Raw genomic sequence first — 17,759 nt, 5'->3', positions numbered from 1 at the left:
TTTTAGATTTGGTCTTTGTTGGAGGTTTTTTGTGGTTATAAGGGATTGCTAATGAAAACTAAGAATCCTTATCGGCCCATAACCCTTCAACAAGGAATATTCATGAAGTGGCTCTAAAGGGAAATATATTGTCATTATTTACAAGTAATTATTAAAAACATATGACAAATTAGAATTCTATAAAATATAATGTACAATATCTAAACCAAGAGAAAGAATGAAATATGCTTAACATATTTAACGATCTTCAAATTGTCAATTTAAGAGGCAATAAATGTCTACCAAACTTCTACACATTTTCCAAAGCAAAATTTCACACACTTTTTAAAGCACAGACAATTCTTTCTAAAAAATAAAAATTACTGACAACTTATTTTCAAACTGTCATTACCTAATATTGATTTTAAATGTCTGTACTTCTAGAATCAGTGTGAAATATGAAGAGAGTGTGGTTTTGAAGAACTGTTTTCAAATTTTGTCTCTGCCCCCCTCATTAACTGTGAGAACTTAGTAAAGTCACTTAACATCTGCAAACTTTTGTTTCCTTATGCATAAAGTGGGGATAATGTTTATTTGCGTTTGATGTGAGGATAATGTTATAAATATAATTACCCGGCTCTTAGAGTGTACTCGGTTCATTTTAGTTTCCTTCCTTCCTTTGCCATCAGTTCTTTCTTAAAAAAAAAAAAAAAAAAAGTCTATTTTAATACATATTTTACTTTGGCTAAAGACTACTATATAGTCCTGTGTATCAATCAGCCATGATAATAATAGGTTTTCTTAATAAACAGTAGGTTCCATCTATATCTTTCCAAAGAATATCAAAACTTTCCTGAAGGCACCTGGGTGGCTCAGTTGGTTAGGCAACTGCTTTCGGCTTAGGTCATGATCCTGGAATTCTGGAATCAAGTCCTGCTTTGGGCTCCCAGCTCCATGGGGAGTCTGCTTCTCCCCCTGACCTTCTCCCCTCTCATGCTCTCTCTCACTCTCAATCTCTCTCTCTCAAACAAATAAATAAAATCTTAAAAAAACAAAAACAACTTTCCTGAACCTAAAGCCTTAAGTTCAAAGGTGTGTTGTATTTCACTCCTACAGCAGAGAACAGAGAGGCTAAGGGAAGAGCTCTGTTACCTGTCCCCTTCCTGCCAGCAGTTAGTTCAGGCCCCAGGAAGACCTGCCCATTAGCTATTCTGCCCAATAGCAACAGCAGAGCAGTGAACTTATGTTAGTCAGCTGACATTAGAGAAGCAGTTGCCAGTCAAGTTTCCTTTGGAAAGAGTCACAGGTCCTGTTAGAGTAAACTCTTGGTCAATTCAGTTACTCCAGTTCACTTCATTGGCACGACATGAATTCTAGCACTTACCTCTCCTGTGTTTCCGTTAGCTACTATCACTGAATGCAAACCACCAGAGGGAGGTAGGGGAAGTACAAAGAGCTGTCATAGAAATTCAGCCAGAGATTGGGAAAATATGAATAAGGATTACGTATGGATGGAGATTATCTAGATGCCTCCCAGACACTTCTGAATTCACTGAACTTGGCTGCCTGCTTCTCAGTTATTATCCCATCTATATCCCCAAACCAAATCACATGCATTAAGATTACTTCTTTGATATTCCTAATTAAATGTCAGATTGGCCAAGTCTTATTTTAGGGACCAAAGCTTCTTTACATATATAATTTTTAAAAAGTGAACTGACAAAGTGAGTCACATGCAAGTTTTATTTTAATAAAGAGAGTACCAAGTTTCCTGAGTGGCTCAGTTGGTTAAGTGTCTGCCTTTGGCCCAGGTCATGATTCCAGGGTCCTGGGGTTGAGCCCCGCATCAGGCCCCCTGCTCAGCAGGGAGTCTGCCTCTCTCTTTCTCTCTCACTCTGTCCCCCTTCTGGTCCTCCCCACTATTTATTCTCTCTCTCTCTTTCTCTCACAAATCAATAAATAAAATCTTAAAAAGAAAGTACAAAGCTTTGTTTAATAAAGCAGGTTGCAAAATGTTGGCTTCACCTGAAATACTAAATTCTCATATTGAAATTTACTTTGATACCATCATTTTAGACAAGTTCCTTAGACTGCCATCTTGAATATTAGCTGTTAAGGTCATGGTGGGAAACAACTGCTACGATGAAAACCATTTGCGTCATCATGGCTGACATTGAGGGTTCCAGCTTGGCTGGCCATCCCTGATGTCATTAATCCCACTGAGTCTCTGTTTTTCGAGGGAATCCAGCTAATTTTACAGAAACTTTGAACTGCTTACATAGCCCTGCAAAAAGGATAATTTCCAAGGCACTCAAAATTTCAGGGAAATGGGCCTTTAAATAATTTAATAGGAAGAAAAGGAAAGCTTTGTAATGATTAAATTATATTCGATAGTGCCTTTCTCTATTAGTAAATATATGCTACTAGAATTAGAAAAACAGGAACAGACTTGTCCCTTGTAAGGTTCTCAGTGAAATATCTTCATGTACAATCCCAGAAATGGTGAAGGGATTGGGAAGAATATATAAATAAAGGGGGTCCATAAGAGTAGCTCCCACTCAGGCATTCTCTGTAGTACATAATGGCGCCTAAGAGCAAAAAGTGCATCTGACTCAGTAAATATTTGATGAGTGAATTTATAAATACAATAAGAGCTCTCTGCTTCATTCCACTCCACCTTCATTTCTGCAAACACAAACATACGGAGATACATGCACAGTGAACATCAGCGCTATGGGATAGAGGAGGGAAGTGGAGAACTCCACGGCTGGCCTACAGCTGGTGAGCACCGGCACAACAGAGCTGTGGTTAATAGCCAGCAGTTGTTCTGATTGGTGGATGTGGAAATAGCAGCCACTGTTAGCCATTTTGAATAATACCACAGGGTATTCCTTTATTTAATCCACTTTATTCAGGCCTAAGCATCTTCTTCCCCAAGGTATCTTTGAAATCAGAACTAAATGGAACTCATGAGGGTGAATAAGAGGAAACACACTGGGCACAAGGATGAGCTGTGGTTGTGGATTACTTCTATCCCAACTAGACTAGACCTTACAGGCTTTACTAGCAGAAGGCTGAAGCTAGAAAAAACCTTCGAGGTGAGGCATTTTAGGGGTTTACGGTGTACACCCATTTGGGAATATAACAGGGCTTTAACTAGAGCTCTTCCACTAACCTCCTAACCAATTTGAGGAAAATCACTTCAGTAGGCTTTCATTAACTCACCTCTATAGTGAGAGTTTTGGAAAATTTGAATTCTGGAGTCTCTTCCAGTTCCATCACCCAGTGAAATCAGGCATATCTTTTTCTGAAAGAAGAAGTTTGTCAAAGGTGTATTAGGACACAATAATGTGTAAATAAGGACCAAATCATAAACCCACAATTTTGAATTCCTGTTGGTATTTATGGGATGGTTTGATGTGTGTTGGACTATTTGACTTAAAAGAGTTTATAATTTGAATCAAGCAGTACATCACCTAGCAGGAAGTCTTCTGGGTAAGAAAGAAGGACACTTTTCATATATCAGTATTTGTGAAAGCAGACTTTCAAAACAAAAGATACACACACACACACACACACACACACATATACTATTGGCTGTACTCCCTATGCTGTAATAGCACCAACATATTCAACTAAATCATCTATTCATCAGAGTTACAGAAATCTAGATAAGTTGTGGCAAAGTCCTGTCATTTCTATTCCAGTATAATAAAGAGATGCTAATAAATCTGTAACAGTTGCCTGTAACTACAGTCTTTCTGCTAATAGAGAGTAGCATAGCTTTCATTTATTGAAATCAGTGGAAGTCAACTATTAGTTAAATTTGCCTGTCCATTCCTTGAGTGTTAATTACACATTATTAATGGTAAAGTAATTGATAAAAAGAGCTAACTTAAGTGAATTTAGTTAGAGGGTCCATTGTTGCAGGACTTCTCAGAACCTTTAGTATCCTAACATAAACATAAAATTTTTTTCCAGAAAAGACCACATAGTGTTCCACATTTCTCAAACCTTGTCCTGGTGAACTACTCCTTCCTTTTTCATTATTAAATGAGTGGTCACAATGATCATATTTTAGAGAACATAATGTGAAAAATGATGTCTTTGTTTATTTTCTATTGGAGGGTCAGAAAGACCCAATATTTGTCTAATTGCTATGGTTTCCCTTTCTCCAAAATGTCTTCTTTATATTTTATTACAGTTCCATTTAGAGCCAATGTTGGAGTATGAAGAACCCTTAATTATAGTCCAATTGTCTAATTTATAGATAATTAAATGGAGGTCCAGAAAGGTGCAGTAACATGCTTAAGAGTCATATGATGAGTAGGGAGAAGGTGGTGGGGTTATGGACATTGGGGAGGGTATGTACTATGGTGAGTGCTGTGAAGTGTATAACAATGGCAATTCACAGACCTGTACCCCTGGGGCTAATAATACATTATATGTTAATAAAAAAATTTAAAAAAATTTTTTAAAGAGTCACATGATGAGTTTGAGGTCATTTTAGGATTAGAATGTAGATTCCTTATTCCTTAGCCCAAGATTTTTTTTTTTTCTATTACACTGCAATGACTCCTCTCACCATATTCACCATAGCTGATCTCAACAGAAACCATGAGCATATGAAGTTATGAATTTATACAGAAGCTGTAAAGCTGTTATTTACAATCAGGTGCATTTGGGGGTGGCTGTGTGGCTCAGTCAGTTAAATGGCTGCCTTCAGCTCAGATCATGATCCCAGGGTCCTGGGATCAAACTCCACGTTAGGCTTCCTGTTCAGCGGAGAGCCTGCTTCTCCCTCTCCCTCTGTCTGCCACTCCCCCCTTGCTAGTACTCTCTCTCTTTCTCTCTCTAGCAAATAAATAAAATCTTAAAAAAAAAAAAATCAGGTGCATTTTAGGTTCTCCATACAGATGACCCTGTTGACAACTCGAATTCCATTTGTCCAAAGCTGAGTATTCCTTTCATGTCAGATGGCAGTATATGTGTAATGACTAAGAACATGAACTTCAAAATCAGCCAAATTAGAGTTTCTTCAATATAGTCAATGATTCCCACATCCTCATCTTTGCTCATGCTGATCCTTTAAACTGGACTATTTTTTCTTCCAACCTCTCACATACTGAAGTTAAACTTTATCCTGAGATGGTATTAAAACACACGTAATAAGTGCATGATGTGCTTTTAATTAAACTGATTTGAGCCAAACAGTTCCTATCTTTCCTTTCTCTATCATGGCTGCTATTGTAGATCCAGTACTAGAAAGGATTGATGAGGTCACAATGCCTTTTCCTCAAATTAGTCTTAATTAATGAAGTACTATCTAATTATTCATTAACAGTATCCATTTGAGTAATGTCACACTTTTGAACTGCACATGATTCTGAACCACTTCTCCAAGATTTCTCACTGATTAATGTTGCCTAGCCAACTGCTTAGAGGCAATCTATCTTTTTCATTTGATAAATGTTTATTGAACACTTACTATGTCGGGCCCTTGACAAGAGTCAAAGGAAAAGTCATTTTTTTCCAATATGACATCATTTTTATTCTGCTTCTCTTCTCATCTAGACTCTTTTACATGATGTGCCAACCTGTTTACCAAAAACAGCTCCCCAAGGCAGAGATACCAATTCTTACTAACTAAACTTGGATCTTGGAGTCAGATGAGCATTTTTAAACCCATGATGAGAAGCAAAAAGTTGTTTTGCTTTGCACAATAGGCCAACAGAAATTGGGTTTATGATGACATTGTATCTTGGCAAGTGAGTTCCTGTAGTAATGAAGAACGATTTCCTAATAGATCATGTAATCAAGGCATTATCCAAACAGAAGGCATTGTTAAGGCAACAAACCAGCAGACCTTGTGGCTTCACAAAATATATTTACCTGTCCACTTGGACTATATCTACAGAAGCTTACTAGATAGATCTGTCTTCAAAACAAATGTCAAATTTCAGATTTGAAACAGATTCTAGGCCTTGGGTGACAAAAGGCTATAGCTACTCTGAGATAAGCAGTGCCTGTTTCTTCTCCTTCCTGCTCTTTGCCCATACCCTCATCCCACTCCTGTTCTCATAGCCAGGGTATTAGGGGAGAGGATCTTAACGAATAATGCTCCAAAGGAGCAATTGCCTCTGAGATGCCTTTTATAGCTTTGGGCTTTGTACCAAGGCTGGGGAATATTTAAGACCTCAGAAATTCCACTTTTGCTCCATGGAGAAGAAAAAAGAAATTTTTAAGTAAAAGGGCAGCTCTTTCTCATGACTTGCAAACTTAATAGACTATGGTGGGTTAGAAATTGCCATCGAGCCAAAAGAGCATTTTCCAAAGTATATTCTGTAGATGGGTTAATAACTGTGATTGCAAAAAAAAGGTTTTTTTTCATCGTCAAACAGGTTTGGAGAATGAAGACTTAATGAAGTCAAACTAGTGGTTTTGGTACAGGAAAATTAGCTACTTTAATGTGCTAATGTCTATGGTAGATCTCTAAGAAGAATATAGGAAATGCTTAATTTCCTAAACATTTTTGGCCATGGAAACTTTATTTTATGCTGCTTCTCATGGGATTACTGCTATTCTATGGAATACACTTTTGGAAATGCTGATCTATGAGAATAGACACATTATTTTCAGACTTTGACATTTCATATTCTTTCCACAAAAAATAAATAAATAAAAACAATGTAACTTTACATGTCAAGGAAATTTGTTCTCCTTAAATGAAGATTATTCTATTCAATCATCATCATTGAATTAGTGATTTAGACTGAGTGTATTAATAGAAGTGGTTTCCACTGACCAGCTCATCCCTGCAACAAAGGAATACAATTTGCTGGGGAGGAGATTAGTGATGAGTGCTCATTTGTGGATTCAAACCAGGGCAGATTCTGTTGTACTACCCAGTAGCTGAACCACTGTCTAAGGGTATTTCATTTCCATGTTCTGTATCAAACTCCACAGTCAAGTTTTTAGACTCTACCTTCATCTGGTTTCTATATGGGGCTTCCATAAAAGCTTTTATCTTTTTTTTAAAAGGGTGCCTAAAATACATCTTAGAAACAACTGCACTAAGTAATTAGACTGCTGGACAGATCCAGGGGAATCAATATGCTTCACATATGGAAGTGTGTTCTTTTAGTCAAGGAGGATTGGCCAAGGAGTCTTTATATAGACAGGGAAGTGGCATAGAGGTGATGCTCCATGTCCAAAATAAAAGAAATCATAAAAGTAAAAGTAGAAATTAGAATCTCTTGGCTCTACAATTAGGGCTCTTTGGGAAAAGAATAATGTTTGCTGTCTTACCAAATTCTGACCCTACATCACCCCTTAAACTAGGCAACCAACATTCACTGAGCACTTACTGTGTTCCAGATTTCTTTCTAGATTCTTGGGTGTCAAAACTGAATAAAGTCCTTCCTGTAGAGAAGGAATAGGGAAAACATCAGGAAGTAAACAAATAAATCATCTAATGTCAAAGTTAAGCTTTGTTCTGGTTTCTCTGAGTCATTTTCCAGGATTCCAGATGACTGTTTGATCACAGGCTACCTGTCTCACCAGTACCCATTCCAAATCGAACATTTCCAAGTTTCATTTTTATCTCCATTAGCCGCTGTTTGCCCGACTTTGTCCTTTCCTGTTTGGGTGCAGGTTTAACTCTCTAAGCCTTAGGTTAAAACAGTTCTCTTCAGAGTCACTGAATTCTGAACCCTACCTATTGGAAATTTCAGGTTAGTCTTTCCAGGTTAGTCTTTCCTGAGAGTCCACACTGCAATCTATCCGTTCTTTAATCATCCATTCAACTAAGCTATAGGTCTCTGTTAGTTCGTTTGGGTTCTCCATGTCTGTCATTCTTTTTAACTTCATCCTTTTTTTCCCTCTTTCCTTGAAAGAATCTTAGTGAAGGTGAATTACTTCATTCTCCATTCTTTTTTTTTTTTTAAGATTTTATTTATTTATTCGACAGACAGAGATCACAAGTAGACAGAGAGGCAGGCAGAGAGAGAGAGGAGGAAGCAGGCTCCCAGCAGAGCAGAAAACCCAACGCGGGGCTCGATCCCAGGACCCCGGGACCATGACCCGAGCCAAAGGCAGAGGCTTTAACCCACTGAGCCACCCAGGCGCCCCTTCATTCTCCATTCTGATTCTACTTTTCTTTGCCATGTTTTTCTCCCTTAAATTCATAAAGCCCTGTCTTTATTCACTATTTCTACTTCCATGTTCTCCTTCTCCTCTTCTCAGATCACCATGAAATACTTCTCTCAAAGAGAGGCATAACTGCAAAGGACTGTTTAACCTGGGAGAATTACGACTGAACCTTTCTGACTAGAGGCAGGTTCAGTATAGCCCAGATCTGCTATAAAGTTGCACGTGAGAAATTTGTTATAGTTCAAAATAAGGCAAGAGTATTTAAAGTTATAGACCTCTCCACTTAATAGGAAAAAGGAAAGGACTCTGTTTTTTGATTAAACCACTCTGTCATTTCTAAATGTTCACTGAGATCCATGTCCATACTCTTTTCATTCCCCTTAGTTGTTCATGGTACAATCATAAAAGCAGTGTGTGGGGCTATGAAACCATGGGGCTTCCCTTTCCTATAGCAAAATGACTGTGAGGCCTCACTCACCTTCAAGGGGACAATTCTCCCTCAACCTCTAATGCTCCTCATGGTAACTATACTGTTGAGCCAAAACCTAGCAACTTAAACTTTATAAAATGTCAAATGACATCAAATATATGACATAGATAGAACAAGCCAATTAACTGCCTAATCACCCCATATTCACCTTAATAGAGAAGCTGACTTCTCACTGTGCTTAGCCCTCACATTTGGAATTAATGAGTAGGACTTTCATCTGAAGAAGAGATCTGGCTTTTAATTCTGGCACCCAGAATGTTCCACACATCCTGCTTCTCTCAGAGGCTAAATCATAGGACCACCATAAGCATCAGACCTTTAGAAATTCAATGTATGTCTATAATTTCCTTCTAAAAAAGCAGGATCTAGGTAAGGGAAGCTGTGTTAATTTCATGAGTACCCATAATACATTTCTTTTTTTTTCCCCATAATACATTTCAAAAGTCCTACCTTTCACCCCAGAATAAGACTCATCCAATACTCAGGTAACATTTTCCATTGAGGGAGAAGACAAATTAAAATCTCCTTCTCTTTCCCCTACTTCCCTTCTTGAATTCCTTCACTATCCATCCTTGTACCCGGGCTAGAAAAATGGGAGAAAACTTTAATTTCTTCTTCATTTTCTCTTCCCATAGTACTGATATATAAATGGAATACAACTTACTCATTTGGGAGCTAGTAAATCAGGCAAACAATATAGATACTAATTTAGACCTAGGAGAAAGTATAAGACATATGATGCAGTCATAACCACTCACCCTTAGGTGAAATACAGTTTCACACAAATCTCACTGATGAAAAAAAAATATATATATACATATTTAATTTTTTGCTTTTTTATTACCTTTCCTTGTGTAAAATTATCTGCACGGTCACGAAAAATTGTTATTTGTGACACAGCCGCATGTTTCTCTTACATGCTTGTGAGAAGGAATGGTGAGCTGTTAGGTGACATAGTCAATCCTTGCTATTGAAGAAATTCATTCTTAGTAGCAACTTGAAGCTTGTAGAAAATTTTGTAGGAAAGAAAAATGCTCAAGGCTCTAAATAAGACTACTCAAGTCAAAGTTGGCCTTAAATTACCTACAGGGATGACTAATGATCCTTTACAAATCGTTAGGTCGTATTTGTTCCTGTCCAGTGAAATGATTTCTTTGTGGATGTTTCCACTGAAATTTTCAGCAGTTTTACTGATGCCACGGATTAACTGAAGTCCACATTGGCTGCTCTTGATTTCTCCGAATCCTTTATTTTGGTCCTGATATGTAAAGGTGGCTCCGGAATTTCTTAATAGGACTTTTGACAACGACCAGACACCAGTCCTTCCTGGCTGGAAGGAAGGGGCGTGGAACATGCGACTATATTTGCATCCCCAGCATATTGCTTACATACATGAATTTTATGTAGAGTGTCTTGGGACATGATCCTCTCCAAGTGAAATAGAAAGACAAGAAAAAGAAATTAACTCTAGTCAAGATTAAAGCTGTATTTATTAATGTAAATGTCTTTGTTACATGTATATTTTTCTAGGATTTGGACGACCATCTTCAAAAACCAAAAATGAAGTTCACATTCACACGCCGGTGCTTGGTACTCTTCATTTTTCTAAACGTAAGTAAAACATCATTTTTAAGCTACATTAATCAAGAATGCTGAAATAGAGCATATGATTGAATGGACATTTGGAAGGGTAGACATCTTGCCAAAACTAAGTTCCACCAGCCATAAGTTCCTCAAAACTATCCTTTTCTTGATATTTTGTTAACAGATCCCCACTCTGAATTTTCACGATTTAGATTAGTGTTATGGTTCACTGAGAAATGTGAGCTCTGTTTACAAAACTTTAGCATTAACTTGAAACACTACCACATTATCTTGGAATTTAACATGAAAGGTTAATATTGTTCTTGGGTAAAACATTTTTCATGTTAGGTGGATTTGAAACGCAGTTTCTAGGCTCCTGTCTTTTTCAAACATCTGAACACTTTCAGTCAGGTTATTAATTTTAAATGCATCCCTCAAAAAAAACTAAGAATCTTAAGTCTTAACAGACCAATGTCATTTCATAACTCTTTCTCTAACCTCTTAAATCGTGTCCAATTTATGAGCTTTTATATTGTTTTATTCTTAAATGGTTAGCAAGTAGTCAGAACTGCAATTATCTTAGAAAATGCTACCGGGGCCTGTCTATTTGTGTTGACTTCACTAACCCACCATCATATCAGCTTCCACAACACACATGAAAGAGAGATGAGTAAATTTTACATAAATAAATTAGGAGTTGTCTTGATCCTTATCCTTTCTAGCACATCAGAACAACAGTGACCAATGAATCATAGGGGCAATAAAAATCAGTCAGTACCTGATATTATTATAGTCACCTAAACAAAACTTTCCCAGGGTTCCAGGACCTACATTTTAATTCATGAGTAGTCATAGGCTTACAAGTTTGCATAAACTATTTCTCTTAACATTATTCAGGGAAAAGTACTAATATTCCTAAAATGTTCATCTCATTTTTAAGGGAATTTTTATTTTGTAATGTTATACATTAAATAAATGGTTTATGGGTATGATTGTTAATGGGGCCCTTTTGTATCTACTTGGATAATGAGTATAGTCTATTTTATTATGTAATATTGTTGTATTATTTTAATCTTTAGATAAAATACAGTGTAATTTGCTAAAAGTAATCCAGTATTTGGAAATGCAAGTAACTTCATGTCATTGTAAATATAATAAAAACACTTACACAAGAATATTGTAGGAACTACTAGCATATTTAATTTTGTCTCTAAATGCCCATGACTTATATGAGATTCTATAGTTGCAGAAATAGTGGTATATGCCAATTCATAATTGATATTATTATTTTTAGAGCTTAAATTAAACTCTTGTGATCAATTACATGTAAATATTTCTAAATAATTTTATTTCATAAACCATATAATTATATTCGACAGTGACAGAAGAAAAGTAGTTACTAAGTTACTAAAGTAACTTAATCGATACGAATAAGACAGTTTGAATACTACTGCAAAGATGAGAGATCATTTCTGATATGTTATTCAAAACTTTTACCCAATATATTTTAAAATTCAGACATTAAAAGGATTTCACATATTTGAGCCATGGACAGAAAAGTTTTCTGGTTTGTGAGCATCTCTTTGCTAGCAAACATGCTGCACAGGGTACCTGAGTGATTTTGTGCTCTCTGCTGTGACAGAGAAATTTGCTTCTTTATCCTATATTTGGTTCATATATTTGATTTGGAGAATTCTTCCATAAAAAATTTTTGATATGTTTGTTTCCTCCTAAAACATTCATTGCGTTCCACAATGGATACTCCTCCAAGAAAATTAAATTTTTTAATAAAGTGATATTGATTTAAATCACTATAAAATATTATTTCTTAAGTACATGGGTTTAAAAAACCACTATGAGTGTGTCTGTTGAATTCTACCAACCTGATTTCCAAATGCTCTTTAAAGTATCAGTTTGTTACCACATTCCATGAGCCTAAGTTTACATTAAGCAAAACCATCCCCTCACTTCCTCTCCCTTACCTATAGTAATGCAATAAATAGATTTAGGACAGTGCTTGACATATATTGAGCCTCAAAAATGTAGTGACGATGATAATTATAACAACGATGATGAGGATATAGAAAAACTAGATTCTTTGGAGAAGCATTCTGTTGTTAACTAAGCTACTTTCCCTTATTTGCTTAGAATTTATCATTATGCAGCAGTTTTGTTGTTTATATAATGCTTACATAGAAAGTACATAGGACACCAACCATCTGATGCTACCTGGAAAAACCAGGGCTAATACTTTACAAAGTTCTGTTTTATCCATTGTTATTTTGAAAAGTGTAAGTAACTGAAACCTACAAATAAAATCCTAACATCTACATTGTCAGTATTAAGGATGGTGACATCGGAATCCTGTTGGTTCTACCAGTTTGTGGATTCTAGAATCATGTTCCTTTTAGAGTAGTTCTGTCTCTGACAATCATTAGGAATCTTTCCCTATGCTAGCACCATTGCATGGGTTCCCACATTCATTAGGTTTAAACCACTGAAGAGATGGACCGTTTCTTAAAGTTTTACAAAGAACAGTCCTGTAATTATTTTTGTCTCTGTGCTTCTAGAAACCACCTGTAACCCAAAAGTAGGCTGGTTGTCTTACATCGAAGTAGGAATTCCTTGACTCCATGACCATTCAAACCAGATTGCTCTCCACTAAACTCCACGACGAGTGTGCACGAAACCTAGAATGTAAGCCCCATGAGGGCAGGGACCTGGCTAGTCTTCTTCACTGCTGAATCTCCAGCACCTAGAACAGTACCCGGCATGTGGGAAGCAGAGTATTTATTACCCGAAAGAACCAGCGGTGTTTCGGCTGAGGACTACCGGTATTGGTGGCAGCTTGGCAGTCGTATTTGTGGCGCCATTTGCTTGCACCTTTAGAAGTGACATCACATATACGGCGGCTAAACTGCTACACGGGACAACAATTATGAGGTTGTTTTTTGTTTTGCTTTGGAAAAATCATGTAAGATGTAAGCAAAGCTTTGAGCACCAATCTTTATCCACAAAAGCAATGTGCCCTTAATATCTCATCTCTATCCTCACGTGAGCACAAAATATTTATTTATACCCCAAATATATAACATAAATGTAATACTTATGATAGGTAAAATTTTTTTTAAGTCTTTCACATTGCTTGGTGGTCTTATCTACTCACTATGCTTCTATTTTGCCTCTATATTGCTGAAAACTCTACCACCTCACTAGCCATTTTTATTGGTACAAAATTGTCAGCAAAAAGTGTGTATGTCCAATGAACTTTATGAAATTTGTATATGTATTATTGTCAAGCAGTAGTAATTCCATTTTTGGAATTTTATATATATATTAAAAGAATTATCTGTCTATGTCCACCTACATAGACAGAATTCCTCAACGTGTATGTTATTTTCAGAAAAAAAATCACTGAAACATTCAGTTACCACTAGAAAAATCCCATCATCAAGCTCACACACGAACCAGACAAGGAGCAGACTCAGACCACTATGGCTTATCTACAACAGGAGTTCTAATTTCTCATTCCTTCAGTGTTGAAACAATCTCTATGGAACCAGGCTCCAAACCAAGTTCACTGGAGTTTGTTTCAATATTGCAAGAATGGTAAGATTGATGCTACTATCATCCACATGAACAACACCTGCTCTTTCAGATGGTCATATCTATACTGTTACTGGTGTTAAAACTGCATTAGAACAAATAATGCTGTAATTGAAACTACAAGTACAGGGTTTTCCTCTTGATATCTTTGTACATAATGCCCCCACCATGGTTTCCAGGAACATTTCTTAACTGGTTGCCCAGTCCATTTAAAGATAGAATTCAGAATGTTACTTCTGGAAAGAATGCCAAACTTAAACAAAATAGTCCCTAATATCTAAAATATAAATATTTATATATGACATCACATTCCATCTTCTAATATGATTTGAATATGTGAGAAAGATGGCCCATAAATAAGTAATATATGAAATGATAATTCTCATGTCAATGAAAGATTCTAAGAATAGAGGCACAAAAAATGTAAAATAGATGCCCAAGGATAACGTGTAATTAATATCTCTTATTGTCAGGAACACAATGATCTATTAAAGACCATGGTTATGGTGATCTCTAGTGAGATTATTAAAACATGCACAGACACATGTGTTCATACAAATGTAGGTTCATACAATCCAAAATGAAGTCTTAACATGAAATCTCTTCAAAATATGTCTTTGTTACCCCCCAAACACATTCCAATTCCTGAAGGAATTTCTGAGCAGTCAGTGATTGATGATTCTTTACCGTCACAATTTCTGGTGTCTGAAAATATTTTATGATGTTGGTCTTTCTTGCTAGTCTGTAAGCTCCACGAGGGCAGGATCTATGCTTGTTTTATCCAGCACTGTATCCTCAGTTTCTAGCATAATGCTTGACTTCCTAGCAAACAATGACTATTTGCCAATTGGTTGGTCTTAAAATAAGAAAGAAAGGGTCATATGACAGCACAATGATGTTCAACTACATTGGTAAAGGATCTGTACATTTTTAAATAATTTCTGTCAGTATATTAATTTCTCTTTTCATTGTCATACACTCAAGAGGCATTAAAATTAGAAATAGTCCTAACAGTTAAAGAGTAGTATCAGCCATACTCACAGTAAGTGTCCATCTAGAGTTAGAAGTATCAAGTATTCAGAACTTCTTCTGTTGGCAAGCAATTTCTGCTTAGATGTCTTGCTGGCACCTTCAAAACAAGTACAAAAGAGAACTTACCTTCTTCCCCCTCTAAGGTTTTCTTTGCCCAACTTCTCCCTTCTCAGGGCACTCCCATTTTTTCCATTATATAGGTTAAAATATCAGAGCTATCAGACTATTACTGTTCTCCTTTCCTTGTATTTCCTTATATTCAAATATATCTTTTTATTATTTGAGAAAATGCTGAGGGCTGTGCTTCCCTGCTCCCTCCTGCTGTGATCCAGTCCATGCCTTGGGCTTCCTGGCTCCCTCCCCAGCTCTGATCTGTGGACATCTGATGACCACCACATGAATTTTACTAACACTTTCCTTTGGCAACCTTCACTGATCAAAAACTGGCATGAGATCTTTATTTTATTGTCATGTTGTAGTAACATTAGCTAAAATGTATTGAACCTTTCATTGCACCATGCACTTTGTATTTATTTTCTTAGGGCTCTGTATTACCTGATTTTCCTTGACTCCATTTATTACTAACCCCCAAAGATGCTCCCCTCCAGGAAGAATGGTTTCCTTGCAGTGTCTCACGCATGTCATTTCCTACCTCTGGGACTTAGACGCATTCCTTTCCCTCCATCCAAAAAGCTTTCCCTCTCCTCGGCCTGGGCAGGCACTCAAAGTCCAATTCAAATTCTCCCTTGTTATCTGTAGTCATCCCTGACTGTTCTTGCTCTCTGCCCTCTGTCTGTTCTGAATTGTTGTTGTATCATGCACTATATAGTTTAGCATTTAGTGCCACGCTATCTTATAGGACAGGACGCCCGTCTTCACAATGACACACACTGGAAAACAGTGTGGTTCTCCTATGAGTCGCCTGACCTATACAGCTCAACTTAATAAAAACGAGTTTGTTTTAGAGACTGTGAGGATAAAAAAAAAAAGTACCCAACGCTATTTCTGCCATCGGTACATTTGGGGAAACTTTAATCTTAGAATAATTTAGACAGAATAAGGCCAAATAAACAGTGTATTTAACAGGTGTGATAGAAAGAGAGCAAGGAGTATTCCTAACTTTTGAAGAAGAAAAGTCAGTGCGGGCTGAAGCTTGCAGTCTTCTCTGAAAAAAGTCTCTATGCGGAACATGGATATAGAAAATCACAGATTCAGACACCACCAAAAACATCATGGCCACAAAAGAGATTGAACTCTATATAAACACAGCTTGGGATGATGTGTTAGATGGTAATCGTGACTCTTGTCCACCTGAACCAAAAAAGCAGAAGCACTAGGAGAAATATTTAAGATTTACGTTGGTTTTCAGCAGTGAGAATAAATACCCTGTGTAAGTCATCTGCTGATGAAACCAAATCAAAGATATTGAGGCCAAGCATCAAACGCAGAATATCTCAGAAGAACAGATTTTGTTTGTTCTGTGGAATAACTGGGGTGAATTTTTGGCAGTGTACATATTCTAAGCACAAATTTTTAAAAAGCTAAAATAATCTAATATAAAAGCTTATTTATTGCAGTACTATATCTATTTTTAATAGTATGACTCATGATTATTAGAAGTTCCAAAGAAGGCAAAATTGATTTAATGTTAGTATTTTTTGGAAATCAGGTTATTTGTTTTGTTTACTTCTAAACTTTACAGTGATAATAAAATTAAAACAATCTTATATGATAAAGAGTGCATGAGTTTGGGTGGGTGCTATACATTTTTATCAGTGAATGGAACAAATACAAATATGAAATTTGTAGGTGGAATTTGTAGATGAAATATAAATATACTTTTTAGTTATGAAGAAAAATATCCTATGTGGAGACTATTCGTAATTGTTACTCATGAAGGAAAATGTTTTCAAACTTTTTGATTGTTTCATTTATTTTTGTATACACCCATTCCCACTCTATATAAGTAACCGGTGTTTTTTTTTAAATACAGCACCCAACCCCAATTCTTCCTGCCAATTCGAATAACACCTATCCTCCCGATATGAAGTCCGAGCCATTTCTGTACGTCCTAGGACGAAAGAAAATGTCGGATGCGCAGTACAAATGCTATGACCGCATGCAGCAGTTACCCCCATACCAAGGAGAAGGTAAGAAGGTGGATGTCCGCAAATATGTTTTCAAGCATCATTAAAGGCTCATTTTCTTCCATGGATAAATATGTTTTGACTAATTTTAATATGCCAGCATTTTTAACAGTGGTTTTCAAATTATGGTATGTTTGTGTATTTCATGTTGGAGACATGTCTACTTTCTTTGCCCAGGCTCACCCAACTGGTTTTGGGCTAACAGCAGCACCGATGACAAAATTACTACAATAACTCAGCATTCACACCTGGCAAGGAGGAACAGTACAGGGCTAAGTGATGGAGAGGAACTGGAAAATGACAGGAAGGGAAGTGGAAAATATTGGGCAGAGAATTAGCCTCAGGTCAATCCTGTCAAAACCCTGTCTTGCTTGGGTTAATGAGGCAGTATCTTCCCTTAACTGTCAATGGGTTGGCAACTCTGGCTATTCCTTTCTCTTTTCTACCCCCAGTTCTCAGAGGACCTAGTAAAATCTGTCTCCTAGGCAGGCATTGTTTATCTATCACCTTCTCTAGAATGCTCTGTGGGACTGTTCAAATATTTTCAGAACCAAGCTCATTCTATTAGCTATAGAAGGCTATGCGATTGCCAAACATTACTACATCCAGTTCTCTCCCCTGTCCCCTAAAGCACTTGAAAAGTCCCAACAAGACCATGTGTACCCTTGTATATTCTAAGATAACACCGCTTGGTAGGGAGAATATTTTTTAAGTTTATTCTATTTCTACGTGTGGTTTGTCTTCAAATAGTTAAAGTTTTAATTTCTAGT

The 17,759-nt window shown here is 36.7% G+C and overlaps 1 protein-coding gene across 1 annotated transcript in view; it reads left to right on the top strand.

Moving 5' to 3' along the window:
• LOC111147287 (calcitonin receptor) overlaps nucleotides 1–17,759 on the top strand; it is a 151,649-nt gene that overhangs the window by 81,135 nt on the left and 52,755 nt on the right. Inside the window, exons 2-3 of the mRNA XM_022503247.1 lie at nucleotides 10,151–10,231; nucleotides 16,836–16,992. Coding sequence (XP_022358955.1) covers nucleotides 10,181–10,231; nucleotides 16,836–16,992 — 208 coding nt within the window. The 5' untranslated portion in view covers nucleotides 10,151–10,180. The remainder of the gene's footprint in view (nucleotides 1–10,150; nucleotides 10,232–16,835; nucleotides 16,993–17,759) is intronic.

The sequence above is a fragment of the Enhydra lutris genome, unplaced genomic scaffold (genome assembly GCF_002288905.1).
Source record: "Enhydra lutris kenyoni isolate GAN:26980312 unplaced genomic scaffold, ASM228890v2 scaffoldscaffold16, whole genome shotgun sequence".
NCBI lineage: Eukaryota > Metazoa > Chordata > Mammalia > Carnivora > Mustelidae > Enhydra > Enhydra lutris.
Note: the sequence above shows the minus strand (reverse complement) of the source record. Positions and strands in the feature narration are given on the sequence as shown.